Source organism: Egretta garzetta, unplaced genomic scaffold (genome assembly GCF_000687185.1).
Source record: "Egretta garzetta isolate BGI_Z169 unplaced genomic scaffold, ASM68718v1 scaffold471, whole genome shotgun sequence".
NCBI lineage: Eukaryota > Metazoa > Chordata > Aves > Pelecaniformes > Ardeidae > Egretta > Egretta garzetta.
This window is the reverse complement of record NW_009258629.1, coordinates 698353-724905: the sequence shown is the minus strand read 5'-3', so window position 1 is coordinate 724905 and position 26553 is coordinate 698353. Positions and strand designations below refer to the sequence as shown.

At 41.5% G+C, this 26553-nt stretch overlaps 1 protein-coding gene across 1 annotated transcript; it reads left to right on the top strand.

The window, feature by feature from the left end:
• The first annotated feature begins 232 nt into the window (after window positions 1-232).
• On the top strand, window positions 233-23272 carry CDC20B (cell division cycle 20B). Its single transcript, XM_009648276.2, has 12 exons — window positions 233-324; window positions 1004-1133; window positions 2396-2612; window positions 4220-4341; window positions 8164-8263; window positions 10934-11044; window positions 12673-12869; window positions 13738-13832; window positions 17268-17496; window positions 18563-18688; window positions 19416-19533; window positions 23109-23272. The coding sequence occupies exons 1-12, from the start codon at window positions 233-235 to the stop codon at window positions 23270-23272; spliced, it is 1701 nt and encodes a 566-aa protein (XP_009646571.1).
• Window positions 23273-26553: the final 3281 nt, after the last annotated feature.

Sequence of the window (26553 nt, the reverse complement as noted above, 5' to 3'; positions counted from 1 at the left end):
TCACCTAAGAATGCCGATTGCTCTGTTTAACTGACCTGTGCAGGATATGCCAGAGTTTGCAGGCTGTCTTGAGAGGGGCCTCTTCTGTGGGTCTGTAGAGGGTGCAGCTCTCGCACATCCCCTGCACCCCGCAGGTCCCCCTGGCAGAGTTGTTCGGCATCAGGCACCTATGCCGTCAGGCAGACCTGGAGAAGCAGTTTGGGGCCAGCTGTTTAGGTAGAAGGAGACCAATATGGCAGAAGCCACCCAGTTTACAGCCGCTGTCCTGCCTCTCATCACCTGGTGTGGGATCACGGGCAGCGTTGTAATACTCTTTTACAGCACGTGGGGCAGAGAAAAACTTGTTTATAGGCTGACATAAGGGAAGAAAATAAAATGGTTTTTTTAATGGGAGGGGCGGCTGATGGTGGAAAATAGGTTGCTGTTTTTATTGCTACTGCTAACAGGCAACTAGCTGTGCTGAGATGAGGAGATGGAAGGTCTCCACGAGAGAAGAATGAGTTAGCTGAGAATCTCAGGTCTAAGCCAGGCAGCTCCAGGGCTGTTTTGCTCAGGAGACTGTGAAAGACGCTCTGAACTTCAGAGCCACACAGCTCTGCTGTCTTACCTGTCTCCATCTTATTGTGTTACATTTTGAAGACGTTGCTCTTGGTTTCTGAAGGTACATCAGTCTGTAGTGGTTACAACTTAGTTACAGAGAAAACAAAATTTTCTTTGTCTTTTTTCATGTCTTCCCTTGCTCAGTTTCTCCATCTTTCTGTCCATTTGCTGTTCCCTCTCCTCCTCTCAGCTTTCAGGATTTTGTTTTGTCTGCCTCACATTTCTGTTCTTGGGCTTTTCTAAGCTACTACTTGACTTTCAGTTGTCAGATTTGCCTTGCTTGTCAGTTGCCTTGCTTGTCAGATTCTGCTAACTTTCTTTCCTCTCAGTCCAGACCATCACTGAAGAGTGATTTCTGTCTTGGTTGTTTTTCTTATCACCCTGATTTTTTTGCTGCACTTAGAGGCTACATTTTAAAGGATGAAAAGAGAACAGGACTTTCTGGAGGTGAAACCTGCAACCTAGGGGGTCTGTTGCTTTTCAGTGACTTTGATATCACCTCAAATATCCTTGATCTGTACAATATCATAGTGGTATGTTCAATCATTTCTATAAAATTCACTAATAGCTAGTTTTGCTTAACACACATTCATTTTGCTTAACAAGACTATATAGAGAGTTTCACACAGTTCAACGTAACAGAGAGATGCTTGGGAAATACTGTGAAATTTCAGTATTTGTATGGGTGATTCCTATGATCTGAGGACATGTGAAGCTTGATGTCTGCCTGGCAGTGAGGCCTGTGAATGTGGTGTTTCGGTGGTGGGGCAGAAACAGCGCAAGACTTCTGTACTGAAATGAGCAAAGCTGTAATCAACAAGCAAACACAGGTGACTAATGCTGACTTTAAAAGCCAGTTTGAATTTGTTTGATTTCAGAAAACTCGTGCAAGATCTTGGTGTCTAAGTTACATTTTGACAGCTTTTCATTTGCATCTAATATTATTTCAGAAATTAAAAAAAATTACAAGACTTAGTATGTTATAAATAATTACTGGAGGACCTAATAATGATCCAGAAGCCTATTATACTTTCTGTGCTTCCTTACTGTTGTTACTTTCAGTGCTTTCCCTAAAATATTGCTCTAAAACTGTCTGAAAAAGAAAATCTTGTATTCAATATTTATCTAGACTCTTAAATTCCAAATTTCGATATTTTAATGTTTTTCTGACACAAATTGCTCTATGAATGAAGGTAAGAAATATAAATCTGTCATTTAATCTTTATTTGCTATGCTTTAATGTATTAAAAAGTGTAAGACAGTATACAAAATAGTAACATGAACAAGGCATAGCAGTGGTGAGAAGATTCAGAAATCAGACATGAGTGAAGTTCTTCTTTGGCAAAAATCAGAAAACCAGCCTGGTTCCAGACAGCCAACACGTGGGTTTGCCCAAATACACATCTCTCAGGAGAGACCAGACCCAGGATCCTGCGCCAAATGTCTGAAGATGCCTTGGGTCTTTCAAAGGCCAGTGCTGTAGCCTAGCGCATGAATAACACAAATACAGTTTTCTTCTCTGCCACAGGCTTTCTGTGTGACAAATGATTCAGGGGTACTTCTCTGACTGGAAACATTTGTTTCTTTGTGTTTTTTCTCCCCCCTCACTCTTTCTCCACCCAGGTGACTGACCGCTGGAGCCATCCTCAGCCCAACATCCATTTCCATGGCCTGCTGCTCTGAGGTGGGCTGAGCTCATGTGGCATGGCAGAGGAAAACTTGAACCGGCGTGAAGGGACAGAATGAGACTAGGACATGACTAATTGTGGTGTTTTGTCTCCTTTCACCTGTGCAGGTCCCAGACTCAGAAAGGACCACGTACTCCAGGTTCAAGAGCTCCATTACGAGGAAGCTGGCGGCCAGGGCTCCGGTGGCGAGCAGCCCTGTTGTCACAAGATGGCAGCAGCCGCACGCGAGAGGTGGCGCAGAGGAGCCGCGCAGGGCCCGCTGCATGACCCGGCTACCTGCCCCCGGGGGGACCCAGCTCATCGGCGCACCTGGGAAGGCTCCAGGTCAGACTGGCTGCAAAGGAACGTTTTCCTGTAGAGGATGGCCTCATGCAGGGACTTCTGAAATAACCTGGAGCAGGGAATGAGTGTAAGGTGTGGGTCGGTGTCCCCCCGTGTCCCAGCTGTCAGGGGCTCTGGGGGTGGCAGGGTGCAGCAGCAGTGGTCTGTGCAGACCTTCGCAGGCAGAGCGAGCTCAGGGCCAGCGTCCTCCCAGCAGGAGTACACTGCTGTCATGAGAGGAAAGCTGTGCCCAAGGTTCCTGTTACCAGTGCACAGCCAGTCTAGGACAACAGCTTATACTGACAGCTGACATCAAGGGGAAGGGAAAGGAAAGAGAGAAAAGGAACTCTCATGCCCAGCCAAGCAATGCCAATTACAGACCAATCTTTTTTCCTCTATGATGGGGGCTGTTACTGGACTAGGCTTAAGTTGCACTGGCCTGTAACAGTGCGCAGGGATTGTTTTTGCAACTTCATATCTGGAATAGTTAACAGTAACTTACAGGGGAGCAGGAGAGTTCATTCAGGCATCTCTCCTTTCTTTTGCTTCTCCTTTGCCTTACACACAGCTACCACAGAGCCAGACATAACTGGAGAACTTGGACCAGTCTGCATGCTTGGATGCGGTATAGTGTACGCTCACTGAAGCAGAAGCTTGCCCTATGTTATTGTCTCTCCTTCAATGCCTAAGGCTTCAGGTATTGACAAAGGGACAGCGGCCAAGGCACACTCATGCTCAACTCACCTTACAGAGAGACTTATCTGAGGGCCATTCAGAGCACAGGTCAAACTTCCAGTACTCTGACTTGGTCTGGAGAAGAACTGACTCTAGGGGAGGATGTTTCTCTCCGTCAACAGCACAGGGAGCTGAGGAAAGGTTAAATAAACTTTTGAACTCATTGACTCCTACTTCCAGCAGTGCTAGGGGAAAGTGGGGAAGGGTTTACATGCTGCATGTACAAGAAGAGCTTCCTGGAAGGTCTAGGGAACTAAACAAGGCTTATTTCTTGATTGATAATTGAAATCTTTAGAGAGCAAATAAAAGATGCTAGTTAGTGTTCCTACAATGCCATGACTGTTGGTCAGAAAGTGCAATTCTATCTTTTGCTAAGCAGAATACCAGAGCTGTTCAATAATACATGCCCAGCTCTAGGAAACTCAGGTTCTAAAACAAGGTGATGTCTTCCCTACTTCAGTTTCTGGAATAGAAAGTCCTGCATGCTGTCTCTGCTAGCAGTAGTGAAAGCCTGTATGGTTCTGGGAAATCAGATACTGATTTCCTGTGGGGTAGGATCCTGTCAATAAATCTAAGGCTGGATATGAGCTGCAGTAGTAAACAGGCAGTCTTTAAAAAGGGAATGATCAAGCTGACCTTTTTTAGACAGCTCTTTTAGGATGAGATGAATAGTGCTGTAGAATTGTCATTTTCACAGACAAAAGGAAAGCAGGGTGACTGGTTCAAATGTTGGTATTTGCATTGTCCCACTTAGTGTATCAAATCTGCTTTTAGAGTACTGCTATGATGAAATTAGTGTTATTCTGAAAAGTACTTGACAAATATCCCTGTCTATGGTTTTTAAAGTTATTGTTTACATTAAAATTGTTTTTCAGTGACACCTCAGGTGCCTAAGAAGCTCTCCATTACAAAAACTGTTATGACTCTACCTAGCAGTCATGCTACTGCAGGCTTGGAAGGGAGGAATAACAGGAGAGCTGAAATGGAGAAGGAACAGGTGAGTCATGGAACATTCAAATGCACAGGTAGGATATTTGCTTTCCTGATGTGTTTTTCAACCTTATCCTTGGCCTGGAATCTGTTACGTGGATACTACCTTATTGACATGGAGAACAGTAACGAGAGGAGGTCCATTTAGGAAATGTCTGCTAGAGAAATGTCAGGAACAGTTGCTTGGTCATTTATTTGATTCAGCTTCTTTCCCCTTCCCCCAGGCTATCATCCTGCAAACTAAAATTGAAACCAAACTATTGAAGCCCTCCAAGATATGTTTGTAACCTCTGAGGGAAAATGTGTATTGTAAAAAATACGCATGGAAAGCACGAATGACTCAGTTTTCCACTTGCTTTAATAACAACTATGTGTGAAGAAGATAATTTCTTCAGTTGTGCAGGATGTAGCTGTTAATTTTGTCATGTAGACAGAATGATGTGCTATGAAAAATTTGCCAAAAAGTAGCTTTCCGAGAAAAATTTTTTTGTCATGATAGTAGAAGGTCAGATTCTTGGCCAAGGATGAAAGAATACGTGGAATCTGCCTAACATGTGAAACAAAGACTTAAGATCACTTCCCATTTATGTGTTGTTTTCTACTGCTGAACACTTTTATCCCTTCATTTTTCCTAGTGGACACTGACAGACCTTTTTTTTTTTTTTTTTTTATAGGCATTATCACTTTGGTTTTGGTCATCTTAAATAAACCTATGCTCCAGTCACCTACCTGTTTCTGTTTACTAACTTCTTGAAAATTGATTTCTCGTGTGAAGCATGGTGATACTTGTCTGTATTACTAAAAGTTATTACAGTAGCATTATACTCAAAACAACCTCTCTATTTTAGCGCTGATTATGACAGTTCATATATTAAGTTGTGAACTTTTAGTCAGTGACCACACTTTTTCTTGTGCTCTCCTTTCCTTGATTGCACCAGTTGCAAGGCCAGTACTGAAGATGCTGATATTGTTTTCACGTGATTGCTTTTTTAACCATAACTGTTGAGTAAGGATGCTTCAGACATGGACACTCAATGATCTTGCTCATAGTGGTTTATAATCCTTTTTTGCTTCCCGCCTCTGTCTATGGGCTGTTTGGAGAGTCTGTGAATTTTAGAATTGTTAAAATACACAACTCAATGGATTTGGTAACCTTAGTTGAATCTACCTCACAGAGAAACTTAATAAAACTTTTCTGTGAGAAGATAAGAAATTTATGTGAAGTAATGTATGTAAAATATTCTTCCTTCCTTAAAATGTGATGTCTTTTAAAAAATGGGTACATGTCATTGTCTTCACTCTTAGTCATAGAGTCATAGAATGCTTTGGATTGGAAGGGACCTTTACAGGTCATCTAGTCCAACCTCCCTGCAATGAACAGTGACATCTTCAACCAGATCAGGTTGCTCAGGGCCCCATCCAACCTGACCTTGAATGTTTCCAGGGATGGGGCATCTACCACCTCTCTGGGCAGCCCATTCCAGTGTTTCCCCACCCTCATCGTAAAAATGTCTTCCTTATATCGAGTCTGAATCTACCCTTCTCCTATTGCTACAGGTGCTATTAAAGTCTGTCCCCATCTTTTTTATAAGCCCCCTTTAAGTACTGAAAGGCTGCAATAAGGTATCCCTGTAGCCTTCTCTTCTCCAGGCTGAACAACCCCAACTCTTTCAGCCTGTCCTCTTAGAAGAGCTGTTCCATCCCTCAGATTGTTTTTGTGTCCCTCCTCTGGACCCACTCCAACAGTTCCATGTCCTTCTTGTGCTGAGGGCCCCAGAGCTGGATGCAGGACTCCAGGTGAGGTCTCACCAGAGCAGAGCAGAGGGGCAGAATCACCTACCTTGCCCTGCTGGCCACTCTTCTCCTGATGCAGCCCAGAGTATGGTTGGCTTTCTGGGCTGTGCTGGCTCATGTCCATCCTTTCATCCACCAGTACCCCCAAGTCCCTCTCGGCAGGGCTGCTCTTGATCCTTTCTTTCCCCAGCCTGTATTGATACCGGGGGTTACCCCATCCCAGGTGCAGGACCTTGCACTTGGCTTTGTTGAACCTCCTGAAGTTCACACAAGCCCACCTCTCCAACTTGTCCAGATCTCTTTGGATGACATCCTGTCCTTTTGGTGTGTCAACTGCACCACTCAGCTTGGTGTCATCTTCAAACTTGCTGAGGGTGGACTTGATCCCACTGTCTATGTTGTTGATGAAGATGGTAAACAAACAGTACTGGTCCCATTGTGAACTGTGTGTCAGTCTTCCATGTGTAAGCCTTTCATTTCTATGGTGAGTTAGAACCAAGATATTCAGAGCTCTACATCAAGGGCCACAGCCATTTCCTAAAAGTGTGACATGGGAGTTCTTTGAGATAACATTGTGGGATGAGCAAACCCCAAGTTCTTCTGAAAACCGTTTGGAAGTTGGTCTTGGTTAAAACCATGCAAAGATCTATTAATCTTTAGATACAGTAATTAATGACTATTTGAGTTATGCTGCCTGGTAGCAGAAAGGAATGGGATGCATTGAAAATAAAATCTCACATTCCAGTGAATGTGTGTGGTCAATTTGTGGGCCAAAAGATTACTTCCTTGCATGCACAATCAGTTTTCTACAGAAGTGTCTGCACTTATTTTAGAGGGACACAGATCCAAGCCATCTGACTAGCTTTCTGCCAGGTTGTCTATATAAATCATACAGAAAGTGCCTTTCAAAGATGAAGGCCTGCTGTAGAACAGCTGAGTTGTATAAAGCAGGAACACTTTTTTTTCCCAGCTATGTTTTTTTAAGACATTTCTTATCATTGCAACAGGGTTTTGAAGAAGAGTAACACTGAGTGTGCTTGGAAGGATGGGTTTCACAGACACTGGAGGAAGAACATACTAATCTTGAGTGGCTGGTAAAAACACCAGCTGCATTTCCACCTGACTGTAAATAAAGAATTACAGACCAAACAGACAGCTGGCATCAGAGCATTCAACTCCGTGAACATTGTGAAGAAATGCTTATTACTAGGGAGTGTTGAAGACATTCATATCCTGTGTGAGCTGATCTGAGCCTTTGCCTGAATCTTGGCTAAAGGCCTAAGCTTTTTTTTTTTTTTTGAAAAAAGAAGGTTCCAATAACAGTTCAGGTCTCCCTTTTCTTATCTTTGACTGCTGCATCATCTGTTTCTTTGACGCTCAAGGAAATGATAATGTAATTAAAAAAATCTTTCTCCTCTGAGACACCTTGTATATATTTTCAGTTTCATATTGTAATACTGGTTTAAGATCATGCTGTCCAGGCTCTGGGACCCTGGTTTGAGAGAGGACTCTGACATCCAGTAGGTCTTATGATGGAATCAATGGCCCTGCAGTGTATGCACCAGAAAACTGATCTTCCCTCGTAGAGCAAGCCTGAGGCATCAGCCTTAACTCTCTGCATGCAGAAAACATGGCATTGGATGCTGGTAAAATTAGGCCAAATGCCAGTTCAGAGAGGACAAGAGGGCACTAAGGTTTGGCAGGTGACCTGTGGTAGTACCTACAGATGTACGGGCCTGGGACCTCTTCCATTGGTAAGACTGCTTTGATCAAACACCTTTGATAAACTTTGTGTGATCATTAGCAGTGAATTGGTGTTTTATAGAAGGAAAGATGGTGGCTCAAGTTAGAGCACATGATTTGGATGGTGGTATTCTGTATTTGTTACTGATCTCCCATCCAAGAGACAAGCTGTTTTGAAGCTTTTATGTAGTGAGTGTTGAGCCCTTTGGCAGTTGTGTTATCCATGATGCTTAAATATGTTTTTCAACAGATTTCTTTGTTCAGTCATGTTTTCACTTCAATGTATTGGCAGAAATGTCATTCTCAGCTTCCAATGGTCCGGGAGGCTGGATATAGCATTGCAGAAAGTGGTGACGTGACGGTCTGTGAAAATACCAATTGCATCTGGAAAGGTATGTTCCAATGTAGCAAATATTTTCATGCACACTGAGCAATAAGATACAGCAGGCTGCATCTCTACTGGAAAAGCAAGTGCATCTTACCTGTTTCAGGAGGTGTTACAGACTAATACAAAGTGGCTGAGATCTACACTGCTTGGGGTTACTTCTGGAGTTCCCACTGCCTGTGAAGAGATAGTATTCCACCTCTTCCAGTGTGGTTAACTCCTAGTATTTTACCTGGCTCTCCTTTGGGCCCCATCTGATGTGTTGGTGGCCCTAAGCCATTAATTTCCTTTCAGCTTTTCCATTTCAGAACTGTACAAATAATATGGGGTTGTGCTGCAGAATGGGCACAGGATATGTATCATATGGACTGTTGGGTACGTGAGAGTACAAGACATGCAGAGATGGTGGGGTCTTGTTGCTCTTACCTGTAGGGAAAGGTAGCTGTAGCAAACTGACCCTAGCCCTGCCTCTGGTTTCTTCTGCAGAGGAGTTGGTTAATTTGCTCCAAAAGATATCCTAGGAATGAATGAGCATAAAGCAGTGTGAATGATCAGGCAACTGGAAAACAGGTGGCATCTGAGGAGCTAACCTGTGAAATAATATAGATATTCCCAGAGTTATTTGAGTATGAGGCTGTTCATTAAATATCAGACCAATATTTTGTTGTGTTCTGTCTTCAGGGCCTGATTCATGCTCATGTGAAAACAGTGAGAAACAGCTTCTTTATGAAGCTGGAGTTCAGCTCCTGCAGAAGAAGTTGGGGGCTATGTGATAGATTTATATATTCCTTTGTTGATCTTCTCTATGCAAGTAAGACTCATTTCAGAGCAGTCAATAGCAACAGTATAGGGATTAGTCACAGTGCTTTTTTTGATGGCAAATGAATACAGGTATCACGAATACTGGGTTTTATTCCACCCACCTTCTTGTTGATCAAATGGTCTGGTGTGACAGCACTGACCACTCACCACAAACTAAGTTGCATTTTGAGAAGTGACACAAGCATGTGAGGGCTGAAATCCTATCAAAAGTCAGTGATACCTGGTAGCACCCAGGCAAAATACCACAAAATGGTGTAAAGAAGATTGATTTCCACTAATTAAACAGCCTGTTAATGCACATTCACGTGTCTATGAAGCACATGAATAGAGCCAAAACTGTGATCAGTATGAATTTGGGGTAGATGAATTACTCATGAGAGAAGGGAAACCTGAAATGAGTTATAGAGATGATTTCATCCTTTATATCTCACTGTTCAATACCAGCTACTAATGTTAAAAAAGAAAAACATTTTCAGTGTGTTTCAGTAGTGTTGCCATTCATCCAGCTGTTACAATTAAGTGCCTTAGTTTTCCTGACGTATCTTAATTGGCTGGGTTCAGAAAGGTTTCGTAAAGTTTTCAAAAAATAATCAAAAATCTAGATATTAGAAATACAGATTTTTTTCTGTGCAGAGAAATCTCATTTCAGTGATACTAGACCTTCTTAGGGTTAAAATGCAGTGTTACATATCCCATTGGGCAGGTCTGAGAAAGTTGTTCCTGCAAGCCTGCTTGATTGTTTAACTCCCCAAGATTTTAGGTAATGAAGAAAATCTCAGTGTCCAGCTTCTTGCTCATGTTCAGTCTTTATTTGGAGGGCAGGGGGTAGCACAGCTGAGAGGGGAAACATTTGTTGTTTGTCAGAAATTGATTTTGGATCAGGGGAGAAGATTGAGGACAGTAGGGAAGGACTGTGTGAAGTTCTCCACAGTTTGTCATGGGTCTTCCATATAGGATGTTTATGTGTGTATTTAAGTTACAGAGTACAAAAACTTTGTCAGTGTTGAATTTTTTTGAACAGAGAAAGTTAGTTGTAGAGATAAATAATGTCTTCTGCCCCTGAAACTTTTGATATTCATTCTAAATACTCCTCTCTGGAGAACAATTCAAAAAGGAAGTCAAAACAGAAAAGCACAGAAATGTGAATCTTCAGCTTTCTGCTCTGCATGTTACTGCAAGATAACTTCTTACATATAAAAAAATCTAGCATTAAATGATTCATAGTGCTAATGATCTGGTTTTTTTTCTATGATGTTTAGGAGTCCTTGCGGCATAATCTAGACAATGACCACAAAGGATGACTCTTCTGCTTGCTCATACTTGTATTTGCTTTTGTTTCTCGCTTATGTCTTGTCACAAGCGTAGTGTGCTGTGATCAAAGGGTGTGTGCTTTAAAAACCTTTTCCTGTGGTTAGGTGTTGATGGGGGGACCTTTTGGTGGGAAATTAACTCCAGAAAGCAAAAAAGTTAATTGCTGTATGAGAAGGTTTTGAAATGGGCGAGCACATACAAAATGTTCTGCTGCTAACAACTTTCGACAGAAAACTAAGGCAAAAAAGACAAAAAAATGCATGTTGTATAATGAAGTGCAGTACAATTTAAACAAAATGTAGTGGACCCTATTCTCCATTCTAGCTGACTAAATCCATGGAGGTTTGAAAGAGGTGGTAAAAGTTAGCTTTCACCTAGTTTAGTGTATTTAGTATTTTGAGCCTACCCAGGATAAATTAGACCCTTCTGGCCCCCTCTGGACCATGGAGAGACAAATATAGTGTGAATGTGAAAGGCTTAGGCATGAGAAAAGCTGGTAGTGTTTTGCATTACTGATTTGCCTGTGTTGAATCTTGAAATACAGGGTGCCGAGAGGGGACCCAGAATGAGTTTAGAGCTATTACCATCACGAAGCCTTCCACACCATTGGAGCCAGAAGCGAGGCTTCATATTACTGGCTTGCGCAATGATTACTGTAAGTTAATTTCTGCTCTGTGGTGATTTTTGCAGAGGTTGGGAATTCTTATGTATGTTTCAAGAAAGATGGTGAAGGTGTGTCCCCTTCACATAAAATGTAAACTCTGCAGGGCATATGCATGATGTGAATTTTCTTATAAGGATGCATCTTTGGAAACTGCCTATCTCAGGATGGAGACATGAGTGATCAAACCCTAGAATCAATACTACCTAACTCATGCAGTTTCCTTCAGCTATAGATCTCAATACAACTTTCAAATCAAACCAGTATGCTTACCTCTGCTTAATTAAGTTAAATGCTTCAGCTATCAGCCTTGGATATCTAGCATCCAGTCAACGCAGCAGCAACTTTATTGAGCAGACTTTGAAATCTCTTATATTGGGAGACATCAGTGACATTGTTTATGATTTGGATGATAGATACCTTCTGAACTAAATTCTCACTTGTGTCTTTGGTGGTGCACAGGCAAAAATTAAAAATGCACAAGTTTCACATATGGATCTCTGGTCTACAGCAGCAAACACATGTTTTAACAGTTCATAAGATCTAATGAACAGCTCTGTATTATGGAGTGTTTTTCAACATATCCTTGCAAGTGTTCATGTATACCTATGAACTGGACAAAGGTTTGTATGATTTACACTGATTATGCACAAGGTATGTCCCAAGACTAACAGCACTAACAGAATTCCTTGGAAGTGATTTCTTAATACTTGTTTCTGGCTGCAACAACCAGGACTGTAGTCAAACAGCTGACTGACGGGTTCAGCTGTGCTTCAGAGTGATTTTAGTTACCAAAATATGATGTCAGACCTCGGCCTGTGGTAACAATCTTCTGTGCTTTAGTGGTCATGCAAAATGACTTTTAAGCTGCCCTAAATGGACAGCTGAGGATTTTCCTTGACATGGGAGAATGTCCTGGGTTGGTATTAAATGTGGTATACCAACTTGTTCTGGCCTACATGACATAGCAGGCTGTTCTGAGGCTCATTGCTGTAGTGACTTGCTTTGCCAGGATCTGCAAGAGCAATGCACCCAGCATCAGGGGCAGTGGAAACAGTATTTCCATCATAAGCTTGCTGAGCAAGCTGTGAAGGTGAGGAGCAGAATTTCTCTAGTTCCTTTCTGTATTTTTTTTCCCTGTCATGTGCAGGGTAAATGTCATCATTAACCTGAGGATGTAGGACAGACTGTAGCATTTAGTCTCTCTCCTATGTCATTCTCAATAACAGGAATTACCTTGGAGCAAGGGTGGGTTTGGAACTGTAGCTGTTGGTGGAGAAGCCTCATTTCTGGTGGCAGAAATTAGAGAGAGTGATGTGGCGATCCAAAATGCATGGTGATAGATGAAAAAATTCTAGTGGGGAAGCTGTAAGTGGGATCGTGCTGTGCAAACATACCATTTTGTGGAAATTAGCCTTATGAAGACCTTGGCTTGTTAGAGATACTCTCCTTCATGCAGGAGGAATACATGCTAGTAATGGTTTCATAGAAGCATTCTCTTGAAATTTTTCCATAGCTATTAAAAAAAATAAGCCTCTCTCCCCCAAACCATGCTCCCCCCCTCCCCAGCCCATCCTACTACCTACAACATTTTTGCAGTAATTTTTATAGCTTTCTTCTAGATCTAAACATACTGGACTGGAGCCGTGAAAATCTCATTGCTATTGCTGTAGGACCTGCTGCACATATCTGGAATGGAGGAACTCTTCAAGGCATTGAAAGCATTGATTTGAATTCCGGTTCCAAATACATTTCATCTCTGGCTTGGATAACAGAAGGAACTTGCCTTGCAATTGGCACCAGTGATGGAGAAGTGCAAGTACTAGATAATTTTATTTTTTAGTCTTTCTCCATTTTTGCCTAAAGTAGCCACAAGACAATTGGATACTGAAGGGTTTTTTTAAGACAACAAATAAAAAAGATTGGCTAAACTACAAAAGAAATCTGCTGGAGACAGTATATAGCATTTCCTGTATCATGCTGCACCTTACTGAATGGCTTAGTGACATTCAATTGTTACCTATATGTGATGGAGCCTTTGAAGCCACTAAAAAGCTGATGACTGAATTAATGATTCAGTTGTCCAGAGACAATCCAATTTTTTCCTCAGTAAGAGGAACTCTTCAATGAAATTATTTTACTCAGCACAGGCTATTTTTTCTTGTATCTCTCTTGCTAAGATGACTCTAGTGATCAGTGCCTTGAGAACTCAAGCAAAAACTCTCCTTATGGATTCACAAAGGAGAATTTGACTTCAGTCTGATTATACACATACCTCTCAGCCTGCTGTTACAGGACAGTCCTATTATCAAAAGGTTTTTGTGGGACTTTGGCTGTGATACAGATAATATGGGGACCCACCTACTGCAGTCCTGAGTCAGTAGTCTGAAGGTACTGAAGGCCAGTGTGTTCAAATATGGACTTCCAAATACTGACATGTAAATAAATGGCTTTAAACTCAAGAGACTGCATTCCCTTCAACCCTGTCTGATTTCAACATCACTGATATAGGTGCCAAAATTTGGAAATACTCCTTCTTGTCTTTCTTGTGAAATAAATGAGCTTGAGGTTGTCCATATGTCAAAACAGAATGGTGCAGTGGCTTACTTGCAATCAAATGAAGCGAAAAAAAATCTTTTTTCTTTCTGTTGTTAATTTTCTATTTCTTGTTTGGTTTGGATTGGCAGCTGTGGGACATTGAAACCAAAAAGAGGTTGAGAAATATGTTTGGTCACCTGTCTGTAGTTGGAGCTCTGAGCTGGAATCATTATATTCTGAGCAGGTGAGTGGTATGGTATATTCCCAGAAAGAGTTATGCTGCTTTTACTTAGACGAACACCCTGTTCATTTTAGCTGTTTGTATTGGCTTTGCTCAAAGGTGATTTATCCTGTCCTTCTATTTATTGGCCATCTCGGAAATCACATGTAGATTTACTGTATGGCAGGAAAGCAGCCAAAGGGGATTTAGCGTGGCTCTTTAGTCTTTGTTTCTTACTGTCCTTCCAGAAAGCTGTCACCACTTGCAGAATTTCACTAAGATGCAGTGGTTGTGGCTCTGGTTCTGTGCAAACCTGAGCCTGAAATGGTGTTTTCTCCAGTGGGTCTGAACTCCAGTAATCATAGCCTGCCCAATGCTGGAGAGAGGGCATGTAGTTTAGGCTGCCTCTCCATTGAAGTGAAGACTGCATCTGCCTTTTCAGATGCACATTGAAGCACACCTCCTTAGCTGTGCATCTACAAATGAAGGCCAGCTCATTAATATCCACAACTCAAGGAGGATTGAAGTAGTTGGTCTTTGTATTGCCAAGGGTGAATTTCACACTAGCTGGTGATTATTTTATATTTAGGAATCATTTCAATGTGGTGGCTGAGATGAGAAAGATCAAATGTTTTCTTTTGTGGTTTTTTTCCTCCCACTTTCTGTTTCAGATCTTTGAGTTAGACTTGAAAGAGCTGAGGGGAGACTTTTTTATGATGGGTGCTTCTAAGATTTTAAAATCATGTGATAGTCTTCTGTTTTACTTAAATGCAGAAATAATAGCAAGGGTGGACTGACTTTATGGTTAAGCTCAACTTGAAACTAGTATCTCTGGATAGGAACACTAGAGGTAGTTTTGTTTTGATTTCACAAGATGCTCTGGCTTTTGATTGTATTAGGTCTGCTGGGTGGAGTGAGGTACCAGGATACCAGTTGAACAACCAGTTAATAAAATGCTGTTGCTGGAGTAGGTAGGTATGCTGCGTGGGTTAAATTACAAGGATGCAGCTAGAACGTCTTGCCAATGCCAAGTGGCATAACCTTATACAGTAAGCATTAGTTTCAGTTTGCATTTCAGCTTGGCCAAAGGAGTGAAAACAACAGAAACTTCAATTACAGATCTGAGTAGAAATTGATGATAAAATTCAGAATGAACCTATGACTACAGTTATGGGTGACAGATTAGGTTGAGATAACATTTCTCTTGCTAGGTTTGAAACTAACCAGTTCATTCTAACATGAGGGCAGAGTTAAAATATCTGTATAAGTAGAAAAATAGACACGGAACTAATATTCATTGTTACTAAAACAAGAGCAGAATTCCTACAGTAAACTTTACTGTGGACAATTGATAATTTGGGATTACATACTAATTTCTGTGGTAAAAATAATCCAACAACACATCCTCAAGAACCTGTAAATAAATTTCACTACCATAAATTAACCTGTCACAAAATTTTTTTTGGCTTCTCTTTGTCTTTAGCAAAACAGATGCCATCTTCTGCATCAAAAGCAAATAATTCTGTTTTCTTTTTATGCCAAATGGAGAAATGGCCTTTCAGGATTCTCAGGAGCCCCGTTCCCTCCCATTCATACCACTAGAATTACTGAAAACCTTACTATGGCCAATACTGGCAATTCAATTCTGTTTCTCTTGGTGTGGTGGGTTGATCTTGGCCAGATGCCAGGTGCCCACAAACATGGAGGGGGAGAAAATAAGATGGAAAAAACCCTTGCAGATCAAGATAAAGGCAGTTTAATAAAACAAAAGCAAAAGCTGTGTGTGGAAGCAAAGGAAAACAAAGAATTTATTCTCTACTTCCTATCAGCAGGCAATGACTAGCCACTTCCCGAAAAGCAGGGCTTCAGTGTGCATAGCGGTTCTTCTGGAAGACAAATGTCATAATAATGAATGCCTCTCCCCTTCCCCCTTCTCTTAGCTTTTATTGCTGAGCAGACATCATATGGTATGGAATATCCCTTTGGTCAGTTGGGGTCAGCTGTCCTGGCTGTGCTCCCTCCCAAGGTCTTGCCCACCCCCAGCCTACTGGTGAGGGGGGAATGTTGGAGAGACAGCCTTGATGCTGTGGGAGAACTGCTCAGCAGTAGCCAAAAAAGTGGTATGTTACCAGCACCCTTCTAGCTACCAATACAAAGCACAGCACTATGAGGGCTGCTATGGGGAAAATGAACTCCATCTCAGCCAGGCCCAATACCCTTGGTTAGATTTTCTGCTTATTGTTTAGTAGGAAAAATCTATATAAATCTTCAGGAGGCAAATTTGATGCCTTTGCATATAATGCGCATATTCCTATGTATTTTCATAGGTATTTTCCATAAAGATGTGCTTAATATTCACTGGAGCACTGCTTGGTTGGAATCTTTCATGCTTTTGTGAACTTCAGGGGCTTGGCAAGTCCGTAATACAAACACAACAGAATGACGTTTCTTGCAATCAGTCATTTTTTGTGTGGATTTTTAGAGCTTCAAAATCACTTAGTTTGCATCTGAAAAATCTTTAAGAGCCAGTATAGGAAAGTCACCAGTCTTTATTGCCTTAAGTTCATCTGCAGTAATGTCAGATATCTGTTTCTCAGATATTCAAAAGATGGTATTGAACTTGATGATTTTTTTAGTGTCATCATCATAGTTGGAAGAGTGAATTTCCAGCAGGAAGGTCTTCTGTTTTATCATAGGTTCAATGTAGGTAATAACCTTAGAAAGGCAGGAAAAGAAAATGCACTGCAAGGTATTTTTAATATTTTCAATTCAATTCTACTATTGATGTGTAAACCCCATATCTGGAAGGTAAGCTGTAACAGTAGCTATGCTTGCAGGCCGGGTATTTCTGTCTTCCTTTGGTAAACTGATGGTACTGGCTGTAGAACTATGCATCTATTGCCTAACAGGCAATGAGTGCAACAGTGTCAAGCTGTGCAGATTTTCTTTGAGCCTGGAGGTGGGAGGGAGAAAAGAGACGAGGGAAGGAACCAACACGCTCTTACTCTCTAGTAACTCCTTTCTCAGAGCAATGCAATTTTACACTGCCTCTTTGTTGGGCATGGAGTCATGTCTGGCCTTGGCAAAAATCATCTTGCAAAACGATTTTTTGTGAAGAACAGGAAATAGTTTACATTAAATGGCTTGACAGTTGAGGAGGGTACAGATTAGTGGCATACAATGCAACATATCTTCAGGGAAATGAAAACCATGAGAGAGAACGGGTATTCTGCCTGGCTTGAACTGAACAGCTGCTTGGCTCCTTTCTGTTGTCAGCCACCTCTACAGTCAGGATGTGCTTTTGATAGTTGGTTTGTGTTTCCTCTTACTGAAATACTGTTCTGCAGACACATTTCGCTCTAATGTGGTTTGCTTCTGAAACCACTGAAGAAACATCAGTGTGATGATGTAGCTTATTGTCATTAACATTAAACCCTTGCCGTCTTGTCTCATCTACAGTGGTTCACGACTAGGATCTATTCATCATCATGATGTTCGGGTTGCTCAGCACCATGTTGGGACTCTTTGCCAAAGGAAACAAAGCATTTGCAGCCTGAAATGGTCACTAACCAACCAGCTGCTGGCAAGTGGGTCTAGTGATGGCATACTGAATATCTGGCCTACTGATCCTGGTGTGAAATTGCAGTCACAGCCACTGAAAACCATACCTCATTCCTCAGCAGTTAAGGTATATGGAGAAGGAATGTCTGCTTTTCTATACTTGCTCTCGTGAAATAACATCGTTGGTGTGGACAGTTAGGAAATTTTTCAAATTATCTCACTGATACCTATTAGTTTCTTCTCCCTATCTGTAACACAGTTAATTTTAAACCAGTGCTCCTCATTCCAAGTCACAGATAAGTTTGCTAGGGCTTTGACTAGGAAATTTTACTGAATTAGTAGGCCTTTGTAAATATAATGCCAAATAGAAGTAAAATTTACAGCCTTCTCTTTAATCTTTATGCCTTGCACAGAAAAGTTTGGTGGTGCAATACTTACAAGTTAACAAACAAGATCTTTCAATTTTTGGAGCTTTGGAAAATTCTCTCTGCTGCAGTTAATTTAAATAAGAAGCTTCTTTTGCCTTCCTGCCCATATTTTCATGTCATTGATAGTGCAAATAATCTGAAGTAGGAAACTGGAAATGAGACAATTTAAGATTCTTCATCTTTATGAAGTCCCAGTCTGTGTGGAAGAGAGGACAGGTATTAGCAGTAAGAGGCAGGGGAGTCCAGCATTTATAAGCTCTTTATCTCACCAGAGAGTCTGAGACTGGCGTGAAGCACTGGAGTTAAAGGGTCAGATGAGTTTATTGACACAGGTGGAATTGAGTTCTTACTGGCTTTTCTTCAGGTGGAGTCTGGGCCTGAGACATATCCTGGAAATATCTTAGAAGAAACCAGGTCTCTTGTAAGCCCTCTAAGTCACGTTGCTTAGGCTTCTGCGGTGGCTTGGCTTAGGCAGTGAGACTCTGTCCTGTTGGGTTCTTCTGGTACTGAGGTGTGAGTCTCTGGCCTATGAAGGGTAAGCAGAGAAGCTGGAGTTTTATGAGCATATGTGGGACAGTGTAGGCTACTCTGAAGCAATGACAAGGGAAGCAGCATTTGGAGTTTCAGGATCCTACATTGTTGTGTGTGTACATTTGGGGTGCTTCTTGCAATTCGTTTTTCTCGCTAGACTTTTAAGCAAAAACTATTCTGTTTTTCCAGCTAACCTCCTAGTCTATTCTGGCATCTGTTTTCTTTTTGTTTCAGGCTATGAACTGGTGTCCTTGGCAGTCCAAAGTCCTTGCTACAGGGGGTGGAATGAAAGATGGGATTTTGCGTGTCTGGGACATAAATCGTGAGAAAATCATCCAAAGTGCAGCTACAGATTCTCAGGTGAAATGATGAAATGTCTGCATACTTAGGCTATGCTCTTCTTGTATATCTGTGCTCATTTGGCAAACTCCCACTGACTTTGAGGGTGGTTCTGCGGTCAGAGGAACAGCAGGATTTTCTCTGGATGTGCAGTTGTGCTACATTCAGCACTGCAGTGTGTGGTTGGACTCAGAGGGAGTTTGTTGTTTCTCATTCACCACTTCTGTCTCCACACAGAAGTGATTAAGAGGAGGTGGTCTCGCAGCCAGACACTTCTCATCATCTTTTCCTTACTGGAAATAATAGTTTTGGCCAAAACTCTTGATGTGCAGAGAATGTTGAGGGGGAGGGAAAATTCCCAGAGTGCTGGGGTGAGAAGAGGTGTAAGAGTCAGAGGGCAAACATCCGTCTCTGGAGTTTGAGTATTAGGAGACGGAGGAGCAGATTCTCAGCTGGAGTAAAGCACCATAGCTGCTGATTTTCCTGGAGCTATTACAGTTTAGCTGAGGATGTGCTTGATGGGCCTTGGTTTTATACTGATAGACTGTTACCATGTTTTGGTAGGACAATAATGCAACTGTACTTTGAAGTGTTGTAAGGAATGAAATGATCCCTCTAAACAAGTAAATATTCAGCTGGGACTATTTCTCAGTAGCTTGTTTAAACATTGTAGGTAACATTTCAAATCTATTGAATGGTGTATGTTGACCCTTTCTGAAAACTAAAGCAGAATTTTAAATTGCAATAGATTTGTTCCTTGCTCTGGTTACCCAAAACCAACGAACTGATGACTGGACAGGGCCTTCCTGCAAATCAGATGAAAATATGGAAGTATCCCATGCTTATCAATTCATCAGAACTCTATGGCAAGTATTTCAGTTAATTGTTTTAACTAAATAGTTAACTATCTGTCTAATCAGTATGTTTTTGCAATTGCATACCTTATGCATTTACATAAAAAAAGTTAAAAGAGCAGTCACCTACACATCCTCCCTGTGCCTACACGCATGCATTCATGTGCGCAATCCTGATTCATGTGATTGTAAAGGTTGACTTACTAGGATAATAGGATTAGTTGCTTCTGTGAGATTCCTTGCTTTTAATGATGGGATAGGGCCCTATAATTCCCAAGGCCATCCCAGGTTCAGGTTGTGGGTTTCCACTTCTCCCTAAGGCTTACTGGGCCTGGACTGAGTGTGTTAATGTTAGGTTGCTTCCGATGTATTCTAGGCTGATAGCCGTCAAGATAACACAAACTAGATGTGGCTCTTTGATTTTGCAGCTCATCATGCAAGGATACCAACCCAGCTTCCAAGTGATGTTTGAAATAAATCTCAGTGTGTCATTTAGAGCTGTCTGGGTTTTAATGAATGATTTTTGCTGTGAAGCCATCAGGTGCAGCGTGTTTCCCTTCTACCATGCTGACAGCTAGAGGAGAGTGGAGTTTCCTTGCATCTCTGTGTTGGTCCATGATGCTGTAGGGCTACACTAGAAGTTGTTCCTTGCTATTAAGCGTTCTTGTTTCTGGTGCTTGCTGTCACTCCTATCCATTAAGTTTTACTTGTTTCAGCGTTAACTGGAGTGATCTAATAGATGCATCTGAAGTTGAAGGAAAATAACAAATTATTTGTGCATTGGTGGCATTTTCCCAAGTATGATTGTTTTTTCACACTCACTGACAAGATATGGCCAAAGAAGCTTTGGATTCTAAACCTGACAGCTGGTATTTACAAATACTTTTTGTACCCTATTGCTACATTTGAAGGAATTTATTAAATCCCAGCTATACTGGGATGCTGTCCTTGGAAACAGGGTCTTGGGTGGAATCAGGGACTTGGCTTCAACACTAGGCTGTAAGAGGAAAGCACAGGAGACTCAAACCAAAGATGGATAGAAGAATGAGGACAGCAGAGACATATGTGGATCTGGTTACACATTATCCTTTTGTAATGCTCCTGGTCTGTGTTGCTTTTCCTTCCTTGTCCCTCCTCATTTAGAGCTCCTCAAAGCTCTTAAAGCAATGTCTTGTGATGTTCTGCGAAATGGTATCAAAAGTGACATGATCGTTAGTTTTAACCATTGTAGTTTGAGATTTCTCAAATCTTTGTAAATCTTGAATATACTATTTCAAATGAAACCTAGATTTTACCTTTGAGAATAGTGTATGGCATAAAACATTTACCATATGAGTCAAATGCAGTGGTAATTTGGTGAAGCTGGAGGGTTACTTATCACCCTGTTTCCTATTCAGTTTACTTATCTGCAGGAGAAACTAATTTTTGTGAACAAAAGGACCATGTAGTTCTTAAACATATATGTTCCTGCTTATGGAGACTCTTAATACCTTACTATAAGCAATTGAATGTTGGAAGAAACTGTGAACGTATCAAAACATGTTCAGAAAAAATACTGTGGTTCTTAATCAGCCTCAGACACCCTTAACCACATGAGTTTTACACCCAAAAAAATGAACAGATAAATCATAACTGAACCTCATTGTTTAACCCTCCTGCAAAATGCTGAAGACCTCAGCTAACAGTGAAGCACCGTCAGCTACCGTTGCGTACTTTAGTAATTGAGGTTGCCTGTTACCGAGCATATTCAAAACAGAAAACCAACTGGAAGACAGTAACCTTTTTATAGCACTGAGTCCATTTTTGAGATACTTTTGATAGAACTATTAGAATAATCTACCAGAAAAAAAGATTCATTTTGGATGTAAATTCCCTCCCCTTAGAAGAGTTGTAGATCAAGGAAAACATACAAGCAAACAAAATATGCAATTGTTTTGAAAAATATCTGAATGTGATCTTGAAACGATGAAATAAAACTAGAAAAATCCACTCAGAAAAGATGGAAATTGATAATTTCAACTTTTCTGGTTTCGCCCTATCCCCCTTCACTTCTTTTTGACTGAAACTATTAATCAAATTTCAGCCAGTGTTGTGGATAGTTTTGGATGCCTCCAAAGACTACATCCCCAGCTCTTCCTTCAAAGTCATTACAGACACTGAACAGAGACAGTGTAAATAATTCACTGAGTGCAAGCTCATGGTCTTAAATATTGATGAAGATTGGGTACACTTCAGTAACTTGAGAAGAAGCAAAGTCTGAGCATTAATCTCTGCTGAAATAATTTAGTGGTGGTGTCAAAAATTGTAGTCACAAAGTTTAGGAGGGACACACCAGGACGCCACATACTTGCTTTTAGTCTCACTGGCTCCAGAGAGCCATTGCAGCAGCTTCACAAAGATAGGGTGGACTGTCCAACAGCAACAGTCCTACGGATCTTCATCAGGTACCATTATGGTAAGTATCATAGTTTCAAGAGGGCTTTACAGTTCCTCACATGTTTATCCTTATAAAATTGTTTCAAGCTAGAGGAGTGCTATACCATTGTGGGCATGGAGAACTCAGGTAAAGATGATGGGATGACATCGGTCACCTACATTTGTTCAAGTTGGTCACCCAAGACGTCGTTCATACCTTCATACCTTCTTTTAGGATGTGGTTCATTTGGTCTGTTTTAGATGAGGTACACGGTGTCTCAGAAGTTTCTTTTTTCCCCTTGAGTGACTAGCTCAGCTATATGATTGTCAGTAACCCACTCAACCAGAGAAGCCAATGGCCACTAACTTAGAGCAAGAAGGCTTCTAATTTGTCATGCCCCAGTATGCCTAAAAACCTCATGGTTTTGCTTAGCACTGACATTGTGCTAGATGATGCAATAGGTCTATGGCAGAGCAGTGAGGTAAATACAGATCTCAACAGTCTCAGTTTAGTACCAGACTCTGCCTTTAATCCAAACTGAGTTGCTTCTACTGTGAGAAATTCTTGTATGACCAGGTCAATGAGTTCTGTATGTTCTTTGTGCTGCTAGACTAGTGTAGCTTCTGGCCTTCAGTGTCTAGCTCCCAAAGTTTACTGCAACTGCAGACAAAATCAATATACAATTCCAATAAATTATTTAGTGGGATTGCTGTTAAAAGATCTCCTCAACAGTAATAACTGAGCAGCTGGAGACACTATGTCATTATTGTTGGATCAGCTGCAAACTGTCTGCAAGGCGTGTGCAGTCAGATGGGAATGCTCAGCAGTGAGACACATTACCAAACACAGATGAGACTGATGTTGTAAATGCATGGAGAATCAAGAGTTCAGGTTCAATGTTCTCTTTTGACAGAAATGTCTTCTCAATATGGTGCTGTCCTGGCAGTTAAATCCTGATGCTTAATAAGAAAATACTGCCTTCGGCTTTTTCTTAATGTGAAAATATTCTATAGATAATGCTAGCTTCCCACATGCTATGCAGCATGTTTTGCTGCTACAGTAAAAGTGGAACAAGCCGTAGTGTGGGTGGGGGTGGTGAAAGTGACTATCATAATCAATGTAGAATTGTGATGAATCTTTCCTTTTTTTTTGTACCTGTTTTATTTTACAGGTCACAAAGGGAGAGTCCTGCATGTAGCCCTGAGCCCAGATCAGAGCAGGGTCTTTTCTGTTGCAGCTGATGGGATAGCTTGTCTGTGGAAATGCCATGAGACTGAGGAGAGCAAGCACAGCAGCAAGGCTTTTCCTAATGGTTATTTGAGCTCATTCTTATGACTGCTTTTCCTTGAAAGCAAGTGGTTGAATGTATTTAGCCCATTCAGTAATTCAAAATATGTGTGTTCCTTCCAATGGAAACATGGCAAAAGATAGTACAATTTTTTCAAGAGAAAGCAATTTTCCCCATCAGCCCATCATATGAAATGTTAGTAGCTTGTGTTACTTATTTTTAGTTAGAAAAATGTTCTAACTCTGAAGAATAACACCATATTTATTTTCATTAAACTAGCAGCCATGGATGGAATCCACCTTGTGTCAAGTGCCAGCATAAAGTCTTAGGTCCTGCTTTTAGCTGTGATTCTTGTAAGTAATTTTACATCATCTTAGTGTCCTCATTGGGAAGCACATGCCAATTTGTGTAAACTGCCTTAAATAATTCAAAGGCTAGGATCAGCAGAGACCTGTCTAGGGGACTGTATTGTTCTATATATCAAGTAGAAGATGGTACAGAATCTGTCTAAATATTTCTAGAGATCTAGGTTAAATACATAGCTGTAACTAAATAGGACTGATTTATTGGGAATATTTCATTGTTTTTATGGTGGCAATCATAGAATTATAGAATGTTTTGTGTTGGAAGGGATCCCTAGAGGTCATCTAGTCCAACCCCCCTGCAGGGAACAGGGACACCGCTAACTAGATCAGGTTGCTCAGAGCCCTGTCCAACCTGGCCTGGAATGCTTCCAGGGATGAGGCCTCCACTACCTCTCTGGGCAACCTGTGCCAGTGTTTCACCACCCTCATTGTAAAGAATTTCTTCCTTATATCCAGTCTAAACCTACCCTGGTTTAGTTTAAAACCATTACGCCTTGTCCTGACACAGCTGGCCCTACTAAAAAGATTTTCCCCATCTTTCCCATAGGCCCCCTTTAGGTACTGAAAGGCCGCAATCAGGTCTCCCCGCAGCCTTCTCTTCTCCAGGCTGAACAAGCCCAACTCTCTCAGCCTGTCCTCATAGCAGAGGTGCTCCAGCCCTCGGATCATTTTAGTAGCCCTCCTCTGGACCCGCTCCAACACTTCCATGTCCTTCTTGTGCTGAGGGCCCCAGAGCTGGATGCAGGACTCCAGGTGAGGTCTCCCCAGAGCAGAGTAGAGGGGCAGAATCACTTCCCTCGCCCTGCTGGCCACGCTTCTCCTGATGCAGCCCAGAGTTCGGTTGGCCTTCTTTGCTGTGAGCACACGTTGCCAACTCATGTGCAGCTTTTCATCCACCAGTACCCCCAAGTCCCTCTCGGCAGGGCTGCTCTTGATCCTTTCTTCCCCCAGCCTGTATTGATACCGGGGGCTACCCTGACACAGGTGCAGAACCCTGCACTTGGCCTTGTTGAACCTCCTGAGGTTCACACCAGGCCCACCTCTCCCAGTTGTCCAGGTCTCTTTGGATGACATCCCTTCCCTCAGGTGTGTCAACTGCACCACTCAGCTTGGTGTCATCTTCAAACTTGCTGAGGGTGCACTCGATCCCACTGTCTATCTCACTGATGAAGATATTAAACAGTACTGGTCCCAGTGCAGCAATGATAGCTAGCTTAATTAGAAAACTGTGTTTTTTGGATTTTGAATTGTTTCCTTTCCTTAGACCAACCTACTGTGTTTGACAATGATCGAAAATATAAATAATTGCCTAGTAATTATATTATTATGCATAATTGTGTAATCAACTGATTGATAAGCCAGATGGACATAGTCAAAGAAGCATGCTGTTTGGATCAAACACAACTATTGGTTCATTCATCCGTTAAGAGTACCTCTATAATTCTTGGGTGTCAGCAAACCTGGCAGCTGTCTCTCTCATGAATTTTATTTACAAGGACCAAACCTCTTGAACTTTAACAGAAGTTTGCCTGTGTAAGACTTGTACACTGTCAACAGCTAAGTAAGGACGTCAGGATTGGTCTTCAGATGCTGTTCAGATGCAACTCAGTAGTGCTATTCAAAGTGTGTTCTATCCACAGACATTTTTGGAGCTTTGTCTTCATTATTAGGAATTAAGGGAGACAGGAGTAAGGATTCACTCTTGCATTTGTCTATTAAAACCCCTATGAGCTCAGAAACTCATACTGCTTGGATTCCTTTTATTGTCTGCTGGAAATTTATTTAGAATATTTTCTGTAGCTGGAGAAGAATGGGAGATTAGGGGAATAGAGCAGTGTCAGCCCATGGAAAATCAAGCTGTGATCAAATGCATGAAACGAGATAGGCAAAGTTAACAGGGCCACAAGTATCTCTGGAAATGAATGTGAAACTGTCATGTCTTTAGTTCTCATAATTTTTAAAACCTCATCTGGTGTTCATAAATCACGTGGTTGCTAACTTTAGGTCTGGCAGGTTGAGACCACTTATCCTTTTTACCTCATAAGATGTTAATTTACAATAAATCGGCTGCTAAACTGCTGGTTTCTGATGTCATCTCGTGTGGTCTTGATAACAGGTTAGAAAAAGGGAACGTTGGTTATCAATTGAGAAATGACTACCAAGAAGCTTATATCTAAGAATGGGAAATAACTTGCACTGTGCCTGTCTTCTCATATGAGCATGGTTGTTGCAGCAAATTTTATCAAACATTTAGAATATGATTTAAATATTCTAAATAGTATTTTAAATAATATAGACATTTTAAAACATGTTAAAAACATTTTTTCTCTTTTGAATGGGAAAAACCCCCAGTGAAATTAGTCTCTTCACTCCTTTATTTTTTTGATCATCCCAGAAATTCTCTCTCTTTTCTTTAACAGTATCTAAATGCTATTGGTTTACAGGAAGAGATGTGTAACAAAAGATGGGGGGCTGTGGTGGGGAAGGAGCTGGTCAATATTGAAGCTAAGCATATTTTGTTAGATGCCTGTTTAACCTGTTAGGCAGCTGAACACCACCCAGCTGCTTGCTCACTCCCCCCTTCCCTCCCCCCCTCCCGCAGTGGGATGGGGGAGAGAATCAGAAAAAAAACGCAAACAAACCGTGGGTTGAGATAAAGACAGTTTAATAAGAGAAAGGAATAACAATAGTAATAATAATAATGGTAATAGAATATACAGAATACACAAAACAAGTGATGCACAATGCAATTGCTCACCACCCACTGACCAGCCCGTCCCAAGCAGCGATCACTCTCCCCCTAAGTCCCCCCAAGCATGACATCATATGGACTGGAATAGCCCTTTGGTCAGTTTGGGTCAGCTGTCCTGGCTGTGCCCCCTCCCAGCTTCTTGTGCCCCTGGCAGAGCAGGGGAAGCTGAAAAGTCCTTGACTGGTGTAAGCCCTGCTCAGCAACAACTAAA

Bases quoted from the DNA above. Each gene is read 5' to 3' on its own strand.
- CDC20B (XM_009648276.2), top strand. From the start codon at position 233: ATGGCAGAAGCCACCCAGTTTACAGCCGCTGTCCTGCCTCTCATCACC. The intron at 1,134-2,395 runs GTATGTTCAATC...TCACCTGTGCAG, and splicing joins ATCTGTACAATATCATAGTG to GTCCCAGACTCAGAAAGGAC. The intron at 8,264-10,933 runs GTATGTTCCAAT...CTTGAAATACAG, and splicing joins TACCAATTGCATCTGGAAAG to GGTGCCGAGAGGGGACCCAG.